General features: G+C 48.6%; 1 protein-coding gene across 8 annotated transcripts in view; it reads left to right on the plus strand.

Annotated features, from left to right (window-relative positions):
- The window catches only part of CACNA1B (calcium voltage-gated channel subunit alpha1 B), a 330224-nt gene that overhangs the window by 110724 nt on the left and 194084 nt on the right, over positions 1 to 25416 (plus strand). For all 8 annotated transcript variants that reach the window (XM_054516966.1, XM_054516959.1, XM_054516961.1 and 5 more), the window contains 3 exons: positions 7907 to 7998; positions 10972 to 11124; positions 16514 to 16701. In XM_054516966.1, coding sequence (XP_054372941.1) covers positions 7907 to 7998; positions 10972 to 11124; positions 16514 to 16701 — 433 coding nt within the window. The remainder of the gene's footprint in view (positions 1 to 7906; positions 7999 to 10971; positions 11125 to 16513; positions 16702 to 25416) is intronic.

A 25416-nucleotide genomic window follows, 5' to 3' on the forward strand; every position in this document is an offset into this window, starting at 1 on the left:
GGGAGTTTGTGTTCACATCTGGGCACTGCTGGAGGCTGGTGGTGAATGTAATGCTGGCTCAGAAATGCACCTGTTTGGGGTGAGCCCAGGGAATCACAGAATCTCAGAACAGCTGGGGTTGGAAGGGACCTCTGGAGATCATCCAGGCCAAGCCCTACCAAGGCAGGGTCACCTGGAACAGGTGACACAGGGATGTGTCCAGAGAGGGAGACTCTACCTCATCCCCGGGCAGCTGTTCCAGGGCTCTGCCACCCCCAGGGAAAGAATTCCTTCCTCATGTTGATGTGGAACTTGTTGTGGTTTACTTCATGGCCATTGCTCCTCATCCTGTCACTGAACAGAGTCTGCCACCATCCTCTGACACCCCTTGGAGGTATTTTATGGATTGATGGGTTCCCCTCTGAATCTCCTTCTCTGGTTGGGCTGTTTGTGCCTCTGAAGCCCTTTGCTGCCAAATATTGTTATTTCCTGGGTGTATTTCACTTTGCCCTCTGTTCCCTTCATGTTAGAGCTAAGGAGAGGTTTATCCCTTGATGGACAGAATCCATTTGGGAACAAACACGTTTGTCTGAGCGTGGGGATATATTGGTTTGGAAAGACAAGTGTCTGCTAAGGAAGGCAGGAGCTTCCCCTGAGATGGAAAGAATGTAAACCCACTCCTTCCAAATTGCTATAAATTTTAAATTAGGGGGCTCTGGCAAAAACATGGGAGCAGGAATAACAGGTTTTTTTATTAGGGAAGAAATTAAAAAGATAAAATAAACAATGCAGTGAACCAAAACAACACTGACAGATTCAGAACCCAACCTGACACCCTGTGGGTCAAGGGTGTTGGCAGCAGTCCCATTGGAGTTGTGGCTCAGCCCTCCTGCAGTGTCAGGGGTGGCTCTGCTGGAGCAGAGATCCTGTAGAAAGGTGCAGTCTCTTCCTCTGAAGATCCAGTGGAAGAAGAGGCAGCTGCTGTTCCTCTGGGGAATCCAGTGCAGAAGCCGTGCTGGTGTTCCAGAATCTCCAGATTATATCAGGGTAGCAATGCTTGGCTCCTCCCCCTGGGCTCACATCTCCCAATGGGATGCTGTAGTTCTTATCAATCATGCAGTGACATTCAATAGCTGTTATCAGCAGATGTCTTGCCTGAGAGAGGATTGATTGTGGAAGAGATAAGGAAAACTGCCCACTTAACAGAAGACAAGTGCCATACAGATGATGAATCGAGTACAATTTGCTTGGCAGTCCAGGACAGGGGATCAGCCTGAGAGGCCCTGCTGGGAGGAAAGGGTGGGATCTGTCCCTTGTGCTGTCCATGTGGAGGTCAGGAGCAGGATCAGATGCAATATGCAGGGTGTGTTGGGAGGCTGAGGCCTCCTGTTGGTGATCCAAAGGACAGGCAGAGACCTGCCAGGCTGGGCCCTTTGTGTGGCAGGGACAGGACAGCTGGAGGGGAGTCACCAGTGCTGAGTGACAGAGCCACCAGCTGAACCTGGCACTGCCATAAATTAAACGCTGCAATTAGCACCTCCCATTGACTTATCAGCCCAGGCCTGGGCTCCCCTCTGTGCCTTTGGTAGTCAAGATGAAGCTCACAGCTGTGAAATCAGACTTAGTGCAAAAGGGCACCTTTCCAACCACTCTGACACTGCGCTGTCCCCGCTCGGGCTGTGGCACTGCCAGCGCTGCCACCGCAGGCCTGGCACCAGCCAGCTGGGCAGAGTGACAGCCACATCCCTGGGCATGGCCACAGGCACACCTTGGCTGGGTGCCCATGCTGCCCTCAGGTCCTGGCTGGGGCGATCTGCCAGGCCACATCCCGCAGTGACACCGAGCAGTGTCCCCAGGCTGCGTGCGGGTGGCACAAGGGTGACAACGGCTGGGGCTGCTGTGCCCTGCAGTGATGCCTTGAGAGGCTGCCCTAGAACAGAGGCTGGACAGAGCTAAAGAATAAAGCAGGGAAATAAGTTGGATAAAGCATTGGGGTAATTTGCCTTCTGGCTTTGAGCCTGTGGGAGAAATTACCTATTAAAATTTCCTCTGAAACTGCAAGGACTGGAAATGTGCAACTGGAGAGAAAGAAGGTAGCTCAGATTCTCAAGAAAACAGGGATTTATTAAAGGCCTCCATGGATCCACCTCGGGCAGCACAAGAGCCCAGCCAGGGCTGCACCCAAGATGAACCAAAATGGCCCCAAAATGCACGGCCGGGCACGGGGTCTGTGCCTTGGATCAGTTCTGCTCCATTTGCATCTTGCAGTTCATTGTCCCATTCCAGCTTTAGCCCCTGCAGTCCCACCCTGCTTGTTTTTCTCTCTCCAGCCCATGGTGTTTGTGCTCTTGGGCTGAGATTTGGGTCATTTGTCCTTGGTGCCCAGCTGGAGCAGGAATTGTTTTGTCTCCCTGCTCTGTGCACAGAGCTCACCATCCCCTGATATGAAGCTCAGACCCACACACTAAAGCAGCACAGAATGTGAAAAATAGAAAAGCCTAAACCTGAGGCATGAGCAGCTGAGGGGCTCTGAGCAGACAGACCCCCAGGACCCTCCCTGCACCTCCTGCAGCCCTCCCTGGGTGCACCTGGGGGTTTCTCCCTTGGCCATGGGCTTCATCCTCTCCAAACCTTTGTGATCCACTGGGAGCCTTCAGGGAAACAGGGCTGGGGTGCCCTGGTGGCACAAAGGGCCAGAGGTGGTGGCACCTCCAGGTGCTGCTTGTCTGCTGGAATTCAGGACCAGAATGGTGCAATGTTTCTGTTCCCAATTCCTTCTCCAGCCTCTGGGTAGTGGAGGAGACATTGGGAAGGACAGAGGTGACAGTCAGCCTGCAGGGGACCCACAGATGGGCAAACACCTTAAACTACTCAGCCAATCTTCATGAAGTTAGTTATTTTGGGTTTCCCAATGGATTCCATTCCCAGGGGTCACTGGAGCTTGTTAACCATGGGTGCTCAGTGAGGTTTAGGGAATGGGGGTGCTTAAAGTCAGGTTTAGGGAATAGGGGTGCTCCAAGTCAGGTTTAGGGAATGAGGGAGCTCAAAGTCAGATTTAGGGAATGGGGATGCTCCAAGTCAGGTTTAGGGAATAGGGATAATTTCCTGCAGTGTTTTCTCTCTCTGAGGTTTTGGGGTTCTTTCCAAGACTAGAATTTATAAAACTTAGCAAGGTTACATTTAAATACCCACAAGTTATTGCAGTGATTCCTGCTCAGCAGTGGCACCAGTGTTATCCAGTGGTGAGATCCCATGGGAGGCATTCATGGCTCTCAGACAAGGTGGGGTTGATCCTGAGGAACAGCATTTGCTTTTCCCCACTCCAACCTCAGGATTTGGAGCACTGGGGCTAAACCTGAAGGAATTCTAAGGTATTTTCCTTGCTCAGGGCTTCACTGAGGATGTTCATGGCAGCCAGGGTCTTGCTGAACCAGAACAAATCAATCCTGAGCTCCCAGCCCCTTACAGGAAGGGATTGCTAATTATTTATGGTATCAGAACGTTCAGGGAAGAAACTTTCCCTTCATTCTTTGCTTTCTTTTATACCCAGAGGAACAAGCTGCTTTCATAATTTATTCCAGGCGTTGCTGGAATAAAAGTTATCTAGCATTTATCCCACAGCTGGGCTGTCTCTGGGAAGAGCTGTCAGTCAGGGCTCCTTACTGGAGGAGAGAGAGAGAAAAGCAGCATTTAACCAAGTGATGGTGAAACTGGGGAGTGAGCTCCACGGTCCTGAGCCCCCAGGGATGGCAGGGTGGGTGCCCAGCTCCTCCTCAGCAGCACAAAAATAAGGAAGGTTTGGTGTTTGGCCATCACAAAAAAGACAACTTCCACAGAGGAATTGATTTTGTTGCACTTAAACCCTTGGAAGTGCAATCCAAGGCAGCATCCCAAACATATCCAATCTTTGTGTTTCTGTGCAACCCACTGAGCCACAGAAATGGCAGCAGATCGAGCCATTTATCACCTAAAATCTGATTTTTGAATCTTGTTTTTGCTTTTCCCAACCGATTTCCTCTTCTGGCACTGGGTCCCCACCACCTCTGCTTTGTTCTCAGCTGCTGGCTGTGCAGCCAGAGATTCTCCAGCAGGAGTTTGGGATGTGCCTGTCAGCTGGCTCCTTTGATCTCTCCATTCCTCTTCTTTTTAAGGATGATTTCCCACTCCTCCTGACCTAACTCGCAGTGGCTTTTATGAGCTTTCAGAGGGATAAAGTAAAACAAAGGTGGCACTTTGGCAAATGCCCCAGATGATGTTAATTAAAGTCTCCTCCTCACTGAGATGTGTTCCCAGGCGCTTTAGGAATCCTGTAAATGAGCTTTGGTTCTGTAGGGGCAAAGGCACCATCCCCACCCTGGCACAGTTCCCCTCCTGAGTTGCTTTGTTGTGCTCCAGCTGCTGCCCCCGGGTCCTTCCTGGCATCCTGAGGGCTCCTGCCAGGGATTCTGACACCTCAACACTTTTTGAATGCCTCAGGGCCCCCTGTGCCCTGGTTCCAGTGCTGGCACAGCCTGGCTGGGGGTGGGCATGGGATGCCAGGGGCCTGCAGGATGCAGCTCAGTGCTGGATACCCAGCCTGGGCTTTGCCAGCCTCTGCCTCATTCACCTGCTCACGTGGAATGTGTTTGGAGATTGTTCACCCACAGGTGATTGTTCCATTGCATTCTGCTGGGAGTTGTTTTCACTCTTTGGCCAATCAGGGCCAAGCTGTGTCAGGACTCTGGAAAGAGTCAGGAGTTTTCATTATTCTCTTTTTAGCATTCAGTAAGAATCCTTTTTTTCTTTAGTATAGTATAATATTCTTTAATATAATATAGTATAATAAAGTAATAAATTAGCTTTGTGAGAACATGGAGTCAGATTCACCATTCCTGCCTTTGTTGGAGCATTCCCTGCAAATACAATTCTCTGTCCCAGGATTTTTCCTGGGGAAGGCCGTGAGAAGCTCAGAAAAGAAGAGAAAACAATTCTTATCTCTACTTGCTGCTCCTGTTGTTTGGCACATGTGGAATGTGTTATGGAGATTGTTTACCCAAAGTGATTTGTTAATTGGACACTGGTGAGGGTTGCTTTGATTCCTTGGCCAATTGGGTCAAAGCTGTGTCCTGGCTGTCTCAGACAGTCACGGGGTTTTTCTTTAGTATCTCTTTAGTATAGTCATAGTGTAGCATTAGTGTAATATAATATAGCTTAATAAAGCAATTGTTCAACATTCTAAATCATGGAGTCAGAGCACTTTATTCCTGTGTTGGGGGCTCCCAGAAACTATCCATCCTCTACATTCCTTATTCCCAGAATCTATCCATCCTGGCTCAGCTCACACTGACTGTGCTCTTGGGAGCCTCCTCCAGGGTGGAGATTCAGGATTATCTCCTCTCTGGGTTCTTCCCACACTGCACAGGTCCATAAGTGAGCAATTAAGCTGTGAGGATGGAGGAAGGGAGCAGAGGATGAAATCACTGGCCTGGGTGCAGAAGATTGGATTAAAGGCTCTGCATGTGCTGGTCCTTGGTTTAAATTGTCTCCTGTTGCTCGTGCTCCAACTGCATCTGTGGAGCTGATGTCATGGGAATTTTAAGGTCGTGAAAATGTGGGAACAGGTGTCCTATAGAATAAATACTCAGCTCCTCAGGTCCTGGCTGGCTTCTGCCTCCTGCCATCCAAGATCCCAGCAGGTTTTTTTCCTGATCTCCAGCACCTCCTGCTGCTGGAGTCTGGCCCTTTCCGCCCAGCAATGCTGAGCCTGCTCTTCCCTGGGCCAGGCTCAGGCAGTCCCTGAGGTAAGGACAGGGATTTATTCTGGGAGTGCTCCCTGCACTGCCATGGCCACATCCTGCTCAGCTCTGAGTGCAATTGTGCAGCTGCTTCAGAAAACTCTGCTTTTCCTTGGGCTGGTTCATGGTGGCTGATTGCTGCTGAATGCTCTGCAGCCTGCTGCCAAGAAACTGCAGAAAAAGGGCTCCTGTTAGCAAGAAACTGAGGAAAAAGGGCTCCTGTTATCAGGAAAGTGAGGATAAAGGCCTCTTGTTAGCAAGAAACTGAGGGGAAAAGGCTCCTGTTAGCAAGAAACTGAGGGGAAAAGGCTCCTGTTAGCAAGAAACTGAAGGAAAAGGGCTCCTGTTAGCAAGAAACTGAGGGAAAAGGGCTCCTGTTAGCAAGAAACTGAGGGAAAAGGGCTCCTGATAGCAAGAAACTGAAGGAAAAGAGGCTCCTGTTATCAGGAAATTGAGGAAAAAGGGCTCCTGTTATAAAAACACTGAGAGAAAAGGGCTTATGGTGTCAAGAAACTGATGAAAAAAGGCTCCTGTTATCAGGAAACTGAGGAAAGGGGGCTCTTGTCAGGAAGAAAATAGTTCCTGGTGTCAAGAAAATGGGAAAAAAGGGCTCCTGTTATCAGGAAATGGAGGGAAGAGGGCTCCTGTTATCAGGGAAGTGAGGGAAAAGGGCCAGATTCTCACGGTCACTGGCAGTGGTGCGGAGGATGGAGGCTGGTGGGAGGGTTTGGCCTTGGCTTGTGTTACAATCAGAATTGTTTAGGCTGGAAAAGCCCCCCAGGATCATGAAACCCCACCTTTGGATGAGCACAGGCCCAAATAGGGGAGGTTTTTTGCTGGAACATCCCAGAAGTGCTGCAGGAATTGGTGAAGGTGGCTGTGCTGTGGGGCAGAGCTGGCTTTGTGACTTCTCATCATTGTCACTTGTGGACACTGGGACAATATTCCTCTCCTTGCTGTGCCCTAAACCAGGGAATCCATTTCATTTTCTGTGCAGAGCAGCACATTTGTAAGACCCCTTCTGCTTTGGGGGCTGGATTTCATGGTGTGTCAGACCCACACCCTGCTCTCTGCATGTTCTCCTGTGAGCAAAAATTATTTTGCACACAGAGAAGAAACTCTGAGCAGAAACTGCTTCAGGTGTTGGGAAACACCAGACATCAAACTGAGAGATTTGTGGATTTATCATAGTAAGTTCTGGAAGGTAATTTCCAGCATAACTGAGGGATTCAGCTCCCTCTTTCTGTCTCCTCTTTGTGCTTTCCTGGGGCACAGGGTGCAGCTCTTTAGTGCCTGATGATGTCCAATGGCCTCATAAACAGGCAGAGATTGGGGATTTTCCTACAGCAGCCCTGGAGTTTGTGGGAATTAATTCCTTCCAGTGAACACAATCCACAATGTGATCACAGAGTTTAAAGCAGCTCCAATATTTGCCACCACTCTTAACCATGCTTTGGAAAGAGGAATTTGCACTTAATCTGTATTTGTTTTTTAAAGCAGCTCCAATATTTGCTGGTTTTACACCACACTTGGCTGTGCTTTGGAAAGAGGAATTTGCATTTAATCTGGATTTCTTGTTTAAAGCAGCTCCAATACTTGCTGGTTCTGCACCACACTCAGCCATGCATTGGAAAGAGGAACTTGAATTTAATCTAATTTTTTTTAAAGCAGCTCCAATATTTGCTGGTTTTACACCTGTGGGATTCATATTCTCTGAACCTGAGAGAAGCAGAGAAAAGAATGATCAAAACAATTCTTATCTCAATTGCTTCTCTCACTACTTCTCTCAGAAGTTCAGAAAATGTGAATCCCCCAACACCACGCTTAGCCATGCTTTGGAAAGAGGAATTTGCATGTAATCTGGATTTATTGTTTTTAAAGCAGCTCCAATATTTGGTGGTTCTACACCACGCTTAGCCATGCTTTGGAAAGAGGAATTTGCATGTAATCTGGATTTATTGTTTTTAAAGCAGCTCCAATATTTGGTGGTTCTACACCACTCCTAGCCATACTTTGGAAAGAGGAATTTGTATTTAATCTGGAATTGTTTCTTAGAACAGCTCAAATATTTGCTGGTTTTACACCACACTTAGCCATGCTTTGGAAAGATGAATTTGCATTTAATTTGGATTGTTTTTCCTGTTTCCCTGCAGGATTCTGGCCACTGCTGGGACTGATTTTGACCTGCGGACCCTGCGAGCCGTGCGGGTGCTGCGGCCCCTGAAACTCGTGTCAGGAATCCCAAGTGAGTGTCCTGCCCTCCTTGTGTCCCAGCCCAAGGGCTCTGTAGAATTTGGGTGTTACTGCTTTTCTCAGCAATATTTTCTCCCCCTGCCTCTTTGGGGTCTGTGGCTCCTGCCCTCAGCAGGGTCTGGTTGTCTCTCATCCCATTTTGTGCTGATTTCAGCTCTGTGCTCCCAAAGCTGCAGGAGAGGGGCAGGGATTTGTCCAAGGATCCTTTTGCCTTTGGGGTGAAGGAATTCTCTGGGAGAGCAGACCTGAGAGCTGAATTTTGCAGCTTTCAGGCTTTTCAGCTTGGAACTTCTGATGGTTTTGATCAGCTGAGCATCCTGTGCTGGGGATTTGACCCTTTTAGTAAGGGGGAGATGTGGTCACCATTTGTGGTATTTTTGGGGTCCCCTGGATGGAGGAGGAATTGAGAATCTGACTGCATGGTCTTAGAAGGATAATTTACTATTTTATGTTACTATATTATATAAAAGAATGCTATACTAAACTATACTAAAGAATAGAGAAAGGATACAGACAGAAGGCTTAACAAGATACTAATGAAAAACTCCTGACTCCTTCCAGACTCCTGACACTGCCTGACTGTGATTGGTCATTAAGTTCATTAAGTTAAAACAATTCACATATTGGATAAACAATCTCCAATCACAATCCAAAGCAGCAAAACACAGGAAAAGCAAATGAGATAATATTGTTTTCCTTTTTCTCTGAGGCTTCTCAGCTTCCCAGGAGAAGAAATCCTGGCAAAGGGATTTTTCCAGAAAATGTGACAGTGACAGGGAGAAAATAAAGGGAAAGAGCAGGTGGGATCTGGCCTTGCCTACTCAATTTGTGCATTTAAAGTGTGAACCTGAAGGGTCTGAATGCTGAGTGAGGAGCTGCATCATGCCCTGAAACCATCCCAGTGCCCACACCGTGGCTTTCTGCCTTTTTCTGTCACAGTCAGAGCTTCTCTGCCCCCAGCAGGGATCACTTCCAGAAGCTCTTTCATTCCTGGATGTGGAATAGAGAGGTTTGTACCCTCCAGCAGGAGCTGCTGGAAGGAGCTGCAGCACTGTGGGATGCTGGATTCACCTGGGGGCAAGACAGCACCAACAATTCCTGAAATCAGCTTCCATTCATGAGCAGGGCTTCAATCTGAATTCCCAGCCAGGACAGATCCTTGGAAAGGTGCCATTTTTTAGCAGGATCTCCAACAAGGAGATGGTGCTGGATGTTTTTCCCTGGACCTTTTGCCTGTGCAAGGTGTGGCAATGACAGCCTGAGGTTATCACAGAAGTGAGGTGGCCCCTCAGAGCTGTCCCTGTCCTGCTGTGGGACACACGTTCCACCTGGGGATGTGTCCTGGACCAGCACGACACCTCCCCACAATAACTGCTCTCAGGTTTTTAGTGATGTGTTGAAACCTGAGTATTTTATAGGTTTTTTTTTTTCCCTGTAATAAATGCATAACCTTGATGTTCAACCACCCACAAACACAGAATATTCTTCCCTTTTATTCCCTCGATGTTTTTCCTGTCAAAGAGACCTTGCTGCTTTTTAAAATGTCTGTGCCCATCTCCATCTCACTGGTGCTCTCCAAGGTGGCAAGACAAGGATGATCCTTCATCCCCCCCAGGCCACCAGGGCAGCTGCAGGATTTTGTGTGCAGGTTTTTGTGTGAATGAAAACAATAATTATCTGATTGCTGCTCCTGTGTTTGCTGCTTTGGAATGTGGCTTGAACATTGTTTACCAACAGGTGAATGTTTGATTGGTTCCATGTGAATTGTTTTTAATTAATGACCAATCACAGCCAGCTGTGTCAGACTCTGAGGAGTCAGCCCTGAGTTTTTCATTATCATTGTTGTTAAGCCTTCTGTTTGTAACCTTTCTGTATTCTTTAGTATAGTTTTAGTTTTAGCAGGATGTTATCAGCCCCCTCCATCTCCAGCCTGCTCTCCTTATCTCCCTGCCTTTAATTGAAGCGAGTGTCAGGGCTGGTGACAAAGCTGTGGATGGGCAGCCCTGGGTTTGTTTCTGCAGAGCAGGGTGTGACAGGGACTGCAGTGTCCCTCGTGGGCTGTGGGGGGAGAGGAGCTCCTGAGCAGCCCCCAGTCCTTGGCACAGGGATCACATCCACCCACGGGGCTTTGCTTCCCTCCTTCACTTCTAAACTCAGTGACAAGATCAGGTGCTGGACATTCTCTCTTTGCCCTCACTCTGAGCTCCTCAGGACAGGTTTCCACTGCAGTGCAGACCCTGCCTGATCTCTCCAAGCACCACCATAATCCTCCTTCCAGGGAAATGCTTCAGCCTCGTGTCTATAGACACAAATTGGAATTTATTTTGGCAAATATCTTCAGGAGACCCTGGTGCAGCTAAATAATTGTATTAGCTGAGGTTTAATCTCCTGCTCTGGTCTCACTTCCATTTCAGTGCAGTCAGATAATAACAGTAATAACAATTCAGCACCGATTTCTTAATTACCACTGAGTCCAGCCACAGTGTGAATTTGGTGGGATAAAGCTGACACTTCCAGCTTGTCTGGAAGCTTCCATGTCTGGACACTTCCAGCTGTCCAAAGCTGACATGTCCAGCATGTGGAGAAGAGGGAATAATTTTTTGTCCCCCTGCTGTACACCAGACTGCCTTGCTTGGCCCTAAGGTGGAGTTCAAAGCTGCACCACAACTGCCCCAAGGACCTGGCTCAGCTCCAGGCTGAGTCTCAGGACTCCAGCAGCTTCAGGAACAACCCTGTGAGTGCCTCTGAAGTCTAACAAACCAGTGGATCTGTCACCTGAAGAAAAGACACCACAAAAGGAGAACCCCCAGCTGTCTCTCCTGCTCTCATGGCAGGAAATTGTTTCATAGAGCAGCATTGCTTGGTATTGCCAATCCACAGCTGGACAGCCCCTCTCTCCCACCTTCTCTCTGCTCCCAAGGCCCCATTTTCCTTCCCTCCCTGAGGTGTTTTTGTGTCCCCACAGGCCTGCAGGTTGTCCTCAAGTCCATCATGAAGGCCATGGTGCCCTTGCTGCAGATTGGGCTGCTCCTGTTCTTCGCCATTGTGATGTTTGCCATCATCGGGCTGGAGTTTTACATGGGCAAGTTCCACAAAACCTGCTTTTCCAACGAGACAGGTGAGCTCTGCCCTTTGGACCTTCCCCTCCTGCTTCTGTACTGCTTTTCCTTTTGCCTCATCCCCTGCATTCTCTCCCTCTTTACCCACATATTCTGAGAATTACACAGAATTTTGTGCCCACCCTACACAGACTGGCACAGATTCTCCTCTGTCTGATGCCATTGTGCTGCTCCCAGTCTCCCCAGGAGTGAGATGAAAGTCCTCAGGGCCTCCTGTCCCAAAAGAATTTTCTCATAGCAGAAGCACAGAACCAAATCCCTGTTGTTTCTTATTAATTAATGGTGTCTGTCTAATTTTCCTTGGGTTTTGCTTCATGCACATTGAGTTTCCTGGGGAGCTTTCCGGGGAAACTTTGGTGTGGAATAGTAAAAGATTGAAAAGTCTGGGAGCAACCAAAAATAAAAGGGCAATAGATGGGAGGCAAGGAGTCCTTTGATGGAGAAAGGATAAAAATGACCTTCAGGGAAGGGAAATTGGGCACTGAAGAGTAAATGATGTGTCTGCCTGGGAGTGAGTGATAGGGCCCAGAAGATGGAGGTGGAGAAGGTTGATCCCAGAGATTCTTAGCTGGGAACAGCTGTGTCAAATCATGGAATCATGGAATGCTTTGGGCTGGGAGGGACCTTAAAGATCATCTTGTTCCACCTCATTCCTCTATAGTGATGTTAATAGATGTTTATTATCTGATAACACACATTAAAATGTTGTTCTTGTCTCCAAACCATTGCATTTTAAGGTGCAATCGACTTTCTTTAAAACACAGCCTTGTATTTTCAGTCATTATCACTAATAGGTCTTAATATTGATTTATTTCCATGCAATCCAATGGTAATAAAAGAACCCTGCCAAATCTCTGGGCATCCCTCATGGTGCTTTCTGATGGGAGCACTTTAATACACTCAGTGTACACAGAGATTTGCAAAGGGAATTCTTGCTCATGTTCCTGTGGAATGCTGGAATAACATAAAGCAGGTTGTGAAGGAGTTGTGACTTGTGAGAAAATCCTGTCAGTTCCTGGAGGAAAGGAGGTTTTGGGCTGGATTTGTGGGAGGGAGAAGTCCCTTTGTGGGTAGCGTGGCAGTGGGGACAGGGACAGCAGTGACAGGATGGATGTGGAGGGAGCAGCAGAGGTGTAGGAGAGGATGAATCCTGAGCAGGTTGGGGTTTGCCAGGAGCATTTTTGGGTCTGTTAATCTGCAAACAAGGCAGGGGATGTTTGTGCATCCCTTGTGAGCAGGAGGCAGCTGCAGGCAGAGCCCGAGGCTCTCCCTCACGGCTGACACCTGATGAGGGAGGATTTTCATGAGGGAGGATTTTCTGCCCTCCCCAGAGCAGTGCAAAAGGCCAACATCCCCCCCAGAGCTGTGTGTGCTCCCTGCACACTCATCTCTGCCATCAGCACCGACCAAGAGAGTCTGGGCCAGGTTTGGGGACCCAGGAGAGGTTTTTGTCATGGCTAATGTTATGTGCAAGCTCCTCTTGCTGCCTGGGTGCATTCCAGATGGAATCGGGAGCATGGCTGGAGCTCTGCTGCCCGTGCTGCATTTCAGCTCTGCTGGCTCGTTGTGAGCTGTGGTTTGTTGTAGTTGAGATGATCACAATACAAAGCAACGCACTCCATTTTCAGAAGGCTTCAAACTGGTTTTATTATAGCATGGACGCTTTTTATACATTCTTACAAAACTCATCAGTTTACACTTTACTCATTGGTCAGGAAAGACAAACAAAGTGCTCATTGGAACAGGCAGTGCAGGTTTCTCTTATTTCTCCTTCTTTTTTCTTGGTTTCTGTGTCAATGACTTTGGTAGAAAATTCTTCCAGAGTTAAACATGTTAAACTCTTATCAAACTTCTCTCTGAAAAACCTCTTGCACTGTGGCAACAACAACATGTCCCTTTAAAAACCCTTTAATGCTTCCCCAATCCCAGCTCTCTAAACAGGGACATTGCTTGGGATATTTGCTTATTGTATTTGTGGGGCTCCCAGACAAAGGAAGGAATGATGAATCTGACACCATGTTCTCACAAGGCTAATTTATTACTTTATAATACTATATTCTGTTAAAGAACACTATACTAAATTATACTAAAGCCCCTCTGTAGGGAGGGGAAGGGGCTCTGGGGGTGCTGAGCTGGCTTTGGGTGAGTTCTGAGCATCCCTTCCAGCTGCCAGGCAGGAAATGGTGTTTCTGGAAAGAAGAGGGGGTGAGGTTTCCTGGCACTGCATCCCCTGGGAGCAGAGCAGCAGAACAACCCACAAAGCTTTTGCAAACCTAAGTGCTCCTCATCTCACGGAGGTGCATTAAGGAGCCTGGGCAGAGACCACGGGCTCCAAACCGGCCTGAGGGTGGAAATGTGAACTCATTAAAGAGCTGCCTCTGGTAGGGGGTGGAAAATGGAGGAGGGGAAGCTGCTCGTGCTTCTTCCTGTTCCAAATCCCCAAAGTGAGCAACCCCCTGAGATTTTTCCTGGAATCAGGAGCCAGAGGGACCAACTGTGCATCATGAGGGGAACCAAGCAGAGGTGTCAACAGCGAGTGTTGCTCTGCTGAGCCAATAGCCTGGGGATGCCAGAGATGAACTGCAGGACAAAGGGGTGCTGGGCACCAAAATATGGCCAAAGGGTTATTCAAGGGCTTTTCCCTTCAGCCTGACTGTTCTGAGCTGGAAACTTGGCATTATTGTAATAAAAATGGACAAAACTCAGTGGCAGTTTTGCTCCAGTCTTGTTTCCCTCTCCCTGCACCCTCCCTGCTGTCCTGCTCTGCTGGCACAGGATTATTTTTAAGCACCTGACCCAGCCCAAATGCCCCAAAGGTGCTCCAGGAGAGAAGGGCACCATATTTATTTCCCATTTTTCCTTGAATTTCTCCCTTTCTCTGTCTTCTCCAGCCACGAGGAGTAAGGGCCAGTTCTGGTCACTGCTTTAAAAAGGAACAAATCCCCCACCCAGCCCTTTGTGGTAGATGTGCACTGCATTTTCAGAGAATTCCCTGGCAGCAAAAGGCCAAACTGAGATGAAACTGGATCCTCTTTTAATGCACACTCACAAACGGTCAGCAGGAGCCAGCTTTGGCATTTTCTCCTCTCACCAAGCCCTTGTGAGAGCCTGTGGTGACCCATCTGGGAGCTGGAGGTTTGCCCTGCTCCGAGGTGTTGAGTCAACAGGAAAGTGTCACATATATATTTTTATATATATCTACACACACTTCTGTCCTGCTCCACTGTGACAGTTTTGCTTTCCTCCTGCAGGCTTTGCTCTGTGGAATGATTATTCCTAATTTTTGTTAGTGCTGCTCCTGCTTTTTCCCCTGGTGAAATTGGATTTTGTGCTGTTTGCTGCTCATTACCATAACATGTCCCCTTAAAAACCCTTTAATGCTTCCCCAATCCCAGCTCTCTAAACAGGGACATTGCTTGGGATATTTGCTTATTGTATTTGTGGGGTTCCCAGACGAAGGAAGGGATGATGCATCTGACTCCATGTTCTTAGAAGGCTAATTGATAACTTTATAAAACTATATTATATTAAAGAATACTATACTAAACTATACTAAAGAATACAGAAAGGATACTTAGAGAAGGCTAAAAAGATCATAATGAAAACTCATTACTTTTTCCAGACTCTCAACACAGCTTGACCTTGATTGGCTAATAAGTCAAAACAATTCACATGAAATAATGAAACAATCACCTGTTGGGTAAACAATCTCCAAACACAAATTCTAAACAGCCAATCTCCAGCCAAATTCCAAATAATTCCAAAGCAGCAAAACACAGGAGAAGCAAATGAGATCAGAATTGTTTTCCTTTTTCTCTGAGGCTTCTCAGCTTCCCAGAAGAAGAATCCTGAGCAAAGGACTTTTTCCAGAATATGACTGTGACATTTGCTTGCTCTGAAAAGCCAGCACTGGAGTTTTCCAGCCTGCAGCACTTCCCAGCTGAGCCTGGAAGGTGCTGGGATGGTCCTGGCCATTCCTGGTGCTCCTTCCCTGGCAGATTTGTCCACCTTGGCCTCCTCTGGGTCTGCAGTGAAACTCAGCAGAGAAGCACCATCCCACATGGATCCTTTCCTTCTGTTTGGAGCAGAAATGTGGAGCTTCTGGAGGAGCTGGAGTCCTTCAGTGCTGCCTTGGGGTGACACCAGGGGCTCCTCATGCAGCTGTGCTCAAACATCTGTACCAGGGCAATTCTGGGGCAGTGCACACCCCCAAACTGGCATTAGTGCAGAAGGTGCCCTTTTGCTTTAATGCTACAGAGCAACTATTTAGCACTTTGAGGGTGTTTGAAGTGTGTGTTGTTCCCAAAGCCCCATTTTTACCATGCTGTCAGTTTTAATTTTTATGGTATTGCTTTATTTTGTGGTGTTTTTTGGGTTTTTTTTTGGTGTGTGTGTGTGTGTGTTTTTTATGCTGCTCTTACACCATTTCCAGGCCTCTCAGATGTATTGGGCTGTCACAAGCCAGAAATTATTTGCAGTTTGGAAGCCTCTTCTGCCAGGTAACAAGTGGCAGAACAAGAGGAAATGGCCTCAAGTTCTCCAGGAGAGGTTTAGAGGTTTAAACTGGAGATCAGGGGGAATTTCCTCACTGAAGGGGAGGTCAGATATTGGAAGAGGCTCCCAAGAGTGGAGTCCCCATCCCTGGAAGTGCCCAAAAACGTGTGGATGTGTCCCTTGGGGACATGGGTTAGTGCTGCTGGGTTGATGGTTGCACTTGGTGATCTTAGAGGTCTTTTCCAACCTAAAGAGTTCCACCAGGTGAGATGGCAAAATATGAATTTTGGCACTGCAGGGATGGCTCTGCTCCACCCCCACTGACCCATCTCCCACAGCCCAGCAGTGTGGAAATGATCACAGGGGCATGATGACTTTTCCATATTCATAGCAGCACAAAGAAACCCAAAATGTGAATTTAACCCTTGCACTGGTGCCAGGAGAATGCAGCAGCACCAGACAGGAACTTCTCAGGATGGTTTCAATCAGAAATTTCTCAGGATGGTTCCAACAAGCAGGAACTTCTTAGGATGGTTTCAATCAGGAACTTTTCAGGATGGTTCTAAACAGGAACTTCTCAGGATGGTTCCAACAAGAAGGAACTTTTCAGTATGGTTTCAATCAGGAACTTTTCAGGATGGTTCCAACAAACAGGAACTTTTCAGGATGGTTTCAATCAGGAACTTCTCAGGTTGGTTCCAGCAAGCAGGAACTTTTTAGGATGGTTCCAAGCAGGAACTTTTCGGGATGGTTCCAACAAGCCAGAACTTTTTTGGATGGTTTGAAGCAGGCACGTCTCAGGGTGGTTCGAAGCAGGAACTTCTCAGCATGGTTCCAACAAGCAGGAACTCCTCAGGGTAGTTCCAGTCAGTAACTTCTCTTCCCTCTCTGCAGGTGAGGAGGTGGGGGATTTTCCCTGTGGAGAGGAGCCTCCTGCCAGGCAGTGTGAGAGCGGGACCACGTGCAGGGAGTACTGGCAGGGCCCCAACTATGGCATCACCAACTTTGACAACATCCTCTTCGCCGTGCTCACTGTCTTCCAGTGCATCACCATGGAGGGCTGGACTGACATCCTCTACAATGTGAGTGCTCTGCTGGGGCTGGGGGGGTTGGGTGGGAAGAGATGGTTCTGGGAAGAAAAAAGTGATTTAATTTGTGTGGTTTTCACCTCCTGAACCCCTGCTTTTGAGGAGGATTGTTCCTGTTTTCCTGAGGGACTGTTTCTGGTTGAGTCTGTGGTGCTTTGAGGGTGCAGAGTTGCTCAGCTATGGGATGAGTAGGAGCAGGAGGATGCAGCAGCACCAGACAGGAACTTCTCAGGATGGTTTCAATCAGGAACTTCTCAGGATGGCTCCAATCCAGAACTCTTCAGGGTGGTTTCAGTCAGAAATTTCTCAGGATGGTTTCAGTCAGAAAACTGAAACCTGGGTGGTGGCAGTGCAGGAGCTGGTGTCACCCCAAGGTGCTCCTGTGCTCTGCTGGGTGAGTAGGAGCAGGTTCTCACAATGCCCCACAGAAATTCCAAATTGTACAAAATTGGGTGGCAAAAGCAGAAACCCCTTCATATTTTGTACCTGGAGGTTTCCTCTCCTGACTACATGATCAAACTTGTAACACTGAGCTCCAGGACTGGTTTTGTTTAGTCCAGTGCAGTTTTACAAAGCCCTATCACTGACCTTCACCCCTGGCATGACTCTGTGGGCTGCAGAGAAGATGCTCCAGGCTGAATTCCTGCCTCCTGCCAGGCAGGACCATGACTGGCACAACCTCTTGGCTGTTCAGTTTTGCTCTCCCCAATTTTACAAAGAGCAGGATGATTTCCCCCAGCCTCTGCTGGCTTCCAGGCAGTGCAAGGCTCTCATTTGAGGGTGTAGTTTATGTGAAAAATCCCTAAGTTGGGCACTACTGATGCCCTCAGCCCATTTCTCTGGCTGGAGGGATGATGCTGTGCTCAGTTTTCTTCATCACAGACTCCAGAGCCCTGCTGGGCCCTTTCAGTCCTTCCTGGGAGGGTTTTTGTAGCAACAGGAAAGGATTATCCTCAGCCACAGTGAATTGCCAGGTACAATTCTGCTGTGTTTGGAGCCAATAAATGTGATTTATTCCCTTCCTTGCTCAGTTCCTCCATTTATTCCCAGTCTCTGACCACTTAAAGCCATCTCAAGAAGATTTCTCCCCTCACCCTAAAGCTTCACCACACCACCAGTTTCTCCCCTTCCCATTCAGCATTTCTGCTCCTTCCTCCTGGTGCCAAGTGTTGTAAGAAAAGCCCATTAGCATCCTGGCTGCAATTGATTAATCAATATGTGGTGCATGAGATCATCTTCTCCCAACCTGCCTCTCGTACCACATGCAAAACCCTGAGCTTACTATGGGGGCATTGATTTTGGGGGCAGATTGAAGCTGTTTAGTTTCATTCTGGATACCCATGAATTGGGATCAGGTGCTTGGACTGTGACAGTCCTGCTGCAGAGTTGGATTTGTTGTGTCTGAGACCCCAGCTCAGGGTTTGATGCTTGGATCTGGCAGATCTGAGGGGCTCTGGATGTCCTCGCTGAGGGGAGGCCGAGTGCTTTGTGCTGTGCCATGGGACACTCAGCAGAGGTCAGTGGTGCCAGGAGCCACCCCTGCCACCTGTCCCTTGTCCCCAAGGGCTGTCAGCCCCTCCCTGTGCTGCTCTGCTTGCTGAGGACCTGGCTGTGCTATTGCACGTTGGAAACAGAAGCTGAGGGTGAGGAAGATCCTCTCAGTGCAGCCCTCAGCCTTTTCACAGCTTCACTCCTGTGCTGCTTTCTGACCACTTGTTTCTTGGTTTGGTGTCTTCTGTGCCTACTCCAAGTCCATCAAATGGAAAATAGGAGACAAAAGCCCAGATTATGCTGCAGCAGTGACTGGAAATCCTCATGGGGTGTTTGTGGATGCTCTGTCAGGCTGTGCACAGGTAACAGCAGTGAAGCCATAGAATTGTGGATTGGTCTGGGTGGGAAGGGATAATCCCATTCCAACCCCTGCCATGGCAGGGACACCTCCCACTGTCCCAGGTGCTCCCAGCCCTGTCCAGCCTGGCCTTGGGCACTGCCAGGGATCCAGGGGCAGCCCCAGCTGCTCTGGGCACCCTGTGCCAGGGCCTGCCCACCCTGCCAGGGAACAATTCCCAATTCCCAATATCCCATCTAACCCTGCTCTCTCTCAGTTTGAAATCATTGCCCCTTGTTCTGTCACACTGCCCATATAAAAAGTCCCTCTCCCTCCTTTTCAGAAGTTCCTTCAGGCCCTGCCAGGGGCTCTGAGCTCTCCCTGGAGCACCCCCAGCTCTCCCAGCCTGGCTCCAGCCCTGGAGCAGCTCCATGGCCTCCTCTGGACTGGTTCCAGCAGCTCCAGGTCCTCCTGATGTTGAGGACCCCAGACCTGGACACAGAACCCTAAGTGGGGTCCCACAAGGGCAGAGTAGAGGGGGGAATCACCTCCCTCATCTTGGCCACTCCTCTGTAGGTGGAATCCACCCATCCTGCTCCAGGCAGTGCAGAAACTGCCCAGGGATGCTGCTGGAACCCTACTGGACCCAGGCTGGGAAGAATCTGGAAGATATTTCCCCTTGAATCCAGAACTAGTAGAGTAAGTGAACCCCTTGACAAAGGGGGAATGTCTGAGGTTATTCCTTGTTCAGGGAGCTCTGATTCACCAACCCAGTTCTCCACTCCTGAGGAAAATGTTTTTTTGTTAGGAAAATTTTATCAGGAGAAGTTTCCTTGTCAGCCCCAGGCTCTGGTGTCCTCAAGGAGAGCAGCATTCCCCTGATGCAGGATACTCATCAGAACTGAGCTGTGCACCTACTTTTAATCTTTTCCTTAATTAAGATTTGCAAAAGGCTGTGGGACCATGGGAGGCAAGATGTGGTCTGTGTAAACTGTGATTAAGCATTAGTAAGAATAAAGAGCTTTTTCTCCTGCTAACTCATGAAAGCAGGGAAAAACACACAGTTCTGGTGCCCCAAACATAATGAGGACATGGAACTGTGGGAGCAAATCCAGAGGAGGCGACAAAGTTGGGAATAGAGAACCTCCCCCATGGACACAGAAGACACAGAAGGGGTTGTGTGGAGAGCTCAGAGCCCCTTGCAGGGCCTGAAGGGGCTCCAGGAGAGCTGCAGAGGGACTGGGGACAAGGGATGGAGGGACAGGACACAGGGAATGGCTCCCACTGCCAGAGGGCAGGGATGGATGGGATATTGGGATTTGGGAATTGTTCCCTGGCAGGGTGGGCAGGCCCTGGCACAGGGTGCCCAGAGCAGCTGGGGCTGCCCCTGGATCCCTGGCAGTGCCCAAGGCCAGGCTGGACAGGGCTGGGAGCACCTGGGACAGTGGGAGGTGTCCCTGCCATGGCTGGGGTGGCACTGGATGGGATTTAAGGTGCCTTCAACCCAAATCTGTGATTCTCTAAAAGCTGCTAATCCTCAGGCTTAGCTGAACCCTTCCTTCACCCCTCCCATGAGTGCCACCACCACAGCCTGGCCCAGGTTGGGGTAGATTTGTTCCCCTGCTTGTACAAACCCCTCCCTTGGTGCTGCTGGAGCAGCCAGCCCTGCTGGGACTGAAATCCCTGTGCTGCCAGGCAGTCTGGGACTGAGACCCATTAGGGGAAGGCTGAGGTTACAACTTCTGCCTTAATGGCCCATTCATTTCCTGCTGCAAAACGTCGGGATTGATTGTCCTGCATCAGCAGGGCTCTGTTCTCACTCCCCTCCTCCTGCTGCTCTGTGGCTGGGGCTGCTCAGGGCAGCCAGGGCTTTACTGGGATGTCAGGGTATTGTATTTGCAGGGACCCTCGTGGCAGGAAGGAATGATGAATCTGACTCCATGTTCTCACAAGGCTGATTTATTACTTTATGATACTATATTATATTAAAGAATACTACTCTAACTATACTAAAGAATACAGAAAGGATACTTACAGAAGGTTAAAAAGATAATAATGAAAACTCGTGACTCTCTCCAGAGTCCTGACACAGCTTGGCCCTGATTGGCCAAAGAGTGAAAACAACTCCCAGCAGAATGCAATGGAACAATCACCTGTGGGTGAACAATCTCCAAACACATTCCACATGAGCACAGCACAGGAGAAGCCAATGAGATGAGAATTGTTTTCCTTTTTTCTGAGGCTTCTCAGCTTCCCAGGAGAAAAATCCTGGGTGAAGGAATTTTTTCAGAGAATGTGACTGTGGCATCAGGGAGCAGTCACTGGGTGGGATGTGCTTCACCAGTTCAGCACTCATTGAAATCTGGGAGGGTTTGCTCTGTCCTCAAAGCAGATTGGAGGCTGAGAAAGTTGGGCTGTGATTGCTCCAGGCAAACTGAGGATTTCGGTGTCAAGGCTGTTCAGGAGAGGGGACTGGGGTTTGATGGCTTGGCTCAGGTCTGTCAAACTGAAGGGTTTGTTGTGAAGGATTATTCAGTCATTCCCAAAGGATTGAGGTGACTTTAGAGGTGGTCCAGATCCAGCTTTCCTACAGATTAAGAAAGTCACAGCATCAAAGGCTTCAGCCCAGCCTTGCAGTTGGAAACCTACCTTGTAAATATTCACTCCTTGTCCTGTGATAAATTGAGGAATTAGGAGAGCAAGAAGACAGCAAGTTCACAAATCCCAGCCCATTTTTACCATGCTGATCCGCTATTTATGCTTCCACAGACTTTTCCTTTTAATTGGGGCTCATGAAAGCTTTCTAGCAAGGCTTTATCTGGGAGGTGATTTATGCTTGAAGCAAAGAGGCTGAATCATCAGTAGGGTGAAACACTTCAATAATAAGCTGGGCAAAAGAACTTCCTGCCTCAGCAGCACAAAAGCATTGGAACAATGACTCCAACCAAGCTCCTCTGAGAGCTGCAGGTTTGTCTCAGCTGTGGCTTGTTTGTGCTCAAAAGAGTCCAAGGACTAACAGGTGGTTTAGGAAAGCTGGTGATGGGGAAAAACATTTTTTACCAGCAAGTGGAGCACCTCCTGCTAATTCCAAGCTTCAGCATCATCTGGGAATGTATTAAAATAGAGCAACCCAAGAGTTTTCCTCAGGGTGGGAGCCCAGTGCTGTGGCCAGGTTTTCAGTCCAGCCCAGTGCAGACAGGTCAGAGACCCCTCAAGCATAGGCAGAGCATTTTCTGGACCATGAAATTCGGGAAGAATCTGCTGCAGCAGCAGCTCACTGTGGGGGACAATGCAGCTCTGGGGCCACATGGCCCAGACCTGACTTTGTGCAGCTGGGCCCAGCCCAGTGCCAGGCTGGGCTGGGGGCAGGAGCTGGGTCTCTCTCTCTCTCTGCAGCATGGATGCAGCAATAATTGGGTGGATGCAGCTGTTCTGCATCTGGTGTGCTGGGGCAGTCTCTGCTCTGGGCTCTCTGGTTCTGGGTGGCCCTTGGAGCTGGTGGTGCTCACCTGGAGCATCCCACTGGCCTTGGGGTGACACAGGACACCACAGGTTGCTGCTGAGGCTGGCTGGGTTTGAACAGACAGGTGTGTGCTAAGGAAGGCAGGAGCCTCCCTTGGAAGGGAAAATGTAAACCCCTTCCTCGGAATTATTGTGATTTTGAAATTAAGGGGCTCTCAGGCAAAGATATGGGAGTAGGAGTAACAGTTCTTTACTAGGAAAATTAAAAATACAAATCCAATGGTACAGAAAAAACCCCAAACCATTGCCAGAGTGAGAGCTGTCCCTGCCCCCTGTGTGTCAGGGGGTGGCACAGCCCCATCCCATGGGGGCTCAGCCCTCCTGCAGTGCCAGCTGTGGTTCTGCTGGAGCAGGGATCCTGCACAAGGGGGGAGTTTTCCTCTGCAGCTCCAGGGCTGCTGGAGATGGGCCTGGGCTCCCTCTGGCCATGCAGGGCAGCAGAAGCTGCTCCTCTGGCAATGCACTGGGCAAAGGCTGCTGTGCTGTGCCAGGCTCACATTGGATCCAGGTAGGAATGCTTGGCTCCTGCCCTGGGCGCAGCATCTCCCCATGGGATGCTGGAATTGGATCAGCCCTGCAGGGACACTCAGTGGCCATGGACAGCAGAGATCTCCTGCAGGGAGGATTGGCTGTGGGAGAGAGAAAGAAAAAACTGCCCATGGACAGCAGAGAACTGCCCCAGCTCTGACAGATACACAAACCCCCAGAGCAGAATACACACCCCCCATGTTATGTGAGTTTATTCATTATCCCATGAAGTGTCTGGATGTGCTGCATTTGTTATCATGCTTTGATCAGGGCTCTGGCAGTACCCAGGGGCTGCTGGAGCTGGGGGATGTTGGTGCTGCTGAGGGAGAATATTGCCAGTGATGGACTCCCAGAGCAGAGTCTGGGTGCAGAAATCACTGTGCTGGGTTGGGAGGAAACAATGGCACTGCTCAGCAAGAGAAGCTGTGATGCTCTGGGATCTGAGTCCTCCTGAGCCCTCTTTTCCCTCCAGATCTAGTTTTCAAATCAAGATCATTTCTGGACCAGTTTAGATCCTCTTGTTTATGTGCTTGGTGTTTGTGAATGACAGTGATTCATCCATTGCTAATATGGGCTCTGTGGAGGTGGAGAATCTTTTCAAGAGGCAATAGTACAACTCTGCTTTCCTTTGCTGAGCAGTAGTTCCCAGTTTTGCCCATGCAAGAATATTGCAATGCTGTGATGGGCTCGATGAGGGGAGAGAATGATGGATCTGACACCATGGATATCAATTAATGACTTTATTTTACTATATTATTCCATACATCTAAAACTGAATCTGCCAAGCACTCTACCCTGCACACACTGCACAGAATCTTGTGACTGTCAGCCCACAGTCCTGACACACACACACACACCTGGCCCTGATAGGCCAAGGAAACAAAACACCAACACTTTGGGTAAACAATCTCCATACTGCATTCTACTTTTGCACAAAAACAGGCACAGCAAATGATAAGAATTGTGTTTCTTCCTCTGAGTTTCAGAGAATGTGAATCCCAGAAATATTCTTGAGGAGAATTGTGCCTTGCTTCTCTCTGTGAAGAGAAATGTGGCTACACAAGAACCTCATTGTCCACCATCAAACCCTCCTCTGGTTGCCATGGGAAGTTCCCCTTCTTTTGCAAAGTGAGAAAAGCCTGAAAGCTTCAGGGCCTGCCCATGAGTTCCTCAATCAAAATAATTCTTTTGCCAGGCTGAACCTAAGCATTCCTTACAGAGAGGAGCCAGCTGGGAGCCTTCCTGACGGAGCTGCTGTGGAGCTGGCAGTGAGTTTGGAGCTCAGAGCTTTCTGTGGGATCCCCAGGGCATTGGGAAGGGGTTGGGGCTCCTCGCTGTCCTTCAGAGCCAGCAGGGTTTGCTCTGCTCTGTTCCCTCTGTGAGGTGCCTTTGATGTGCACCAGGAACTTCCAAAGAACTGAAAATTGTGTTTGTGGACCCAGAAAATCAGGGGTCAAACGTGCTCCATCTGGAGCTGTCAGAAAGCTCAGTGCTGACTTTCAGTGAGCTGGGCTTTCACCTTTCATCTTTCCAGGAGTTCAAAACTCCACAGTGGAATTTGCTTTGCAAAGCAGGGGCTCCTTGCAGGAGAGCAGAAATGTCAAAGTGCACCCTTGCTCTCGTTTGATCTTAATGGCAAGAGATTTTCATGTTTCTTCCATTTCCTACTGACAAATATTAGTGTCCAGTGGGTCTTCCAAGACTGTGGACTGGGCCTAACTCAATATGCTTGTGAGTAGGGATGAACAGTTCAAACAAGATATAAATCTACCTTAAATTGGATCCCAACTGGAACTTTACACTCCCTGCATTAAAATAGCTTATGATTCACTTGGTATTTTTCATTCCTTTTTGTGTCTTTGAATTTCTTATTCTTAAGATACAGAAATGAAAGGCTGGGATGTAATTGTTTTTCCATTTGCAGCCCAACCCAGAGATGGTTTTGTTGGTGGGGTGTCACCATGATATTTTCTGAAAAATCCTCTTTGCCCAGATTTTCTCCTGGGAAGCTGAGAAGTCTCAGAGAGGAATGAAAACAATAATTATCTGATTGCTGCTCCTGTGTTTGCTGCTTTGGAATGTGGCTTGGACATGGTTTACCAACAGGTGAATGTTTGATTGGTTCCATGTGAATTGTTTTTAATTAATGACCAATCACAGCCAGCTGTGTCAGACTCTGAGGAGTCAGTCACGAGTTTTTCATTATCATTCTTGTTAAGCTTTCTGTCTGTATCCTTTCTGTATTCCTTAGTATAGTTATAATATAATATAATATAATATAATATAATATAATATAATATAATATAATATAATATAATATAATATAATATAATATAATATAATATACATCAGCCTTCTGAGAACATGGAGTCAGATTCTCATCTCTCACCTTGTCCTGGGGACCCCACAAACTCAACAGCTTTGCATTTCTTTATTCCTTAGAAGATACAGAAATGAAAGGCTGTGATGTAATTGTTGTTCCATTTCCAGCCCAACCCAGAGATGGTTTTGTTGCTGGGGTGGTGTCGGGGCTGTAGGGGCAGAAGAGACTCTGCTGCCCCAGTTTGGAGAGCTCACATGTGTCTTTTTGGGGTGTTTATAGAATCATGGAATGGTTGGAACCTTAAAACTCATCTCATTCCACTTCCACCGTGGGCAGGGACACCTCCCACTGTCCCAGGCTGCTCCCAGCCCTGTCAGCCTGGCCTGTGGCACTGCCAGGGATCCAGGGGCAGCCCCAGCTGCTCTGGGCACCCTGTGCCAGTGAAAGGTTTATTTGTGAAGATCAAACCTGTGACTCTTGGTCTCCATCACTCCCAAGTGTGAGCTGG

The sequence above is a fragment of the Molothrus ater genome, chromosome 20 (genome assembly GCF_012460135.2).
Source record: "Molothrus ater isolate BHLD 08-10-18 breed brown headed cowbird chromosome 20, BPBGC_Mater_1.1, whole genome shotgun sequence".
NCBI lineage: Eukaryota > Metazoa > Chordata > Aves > Passeriformes > Icteridae > Molothrus > Molothrus ater.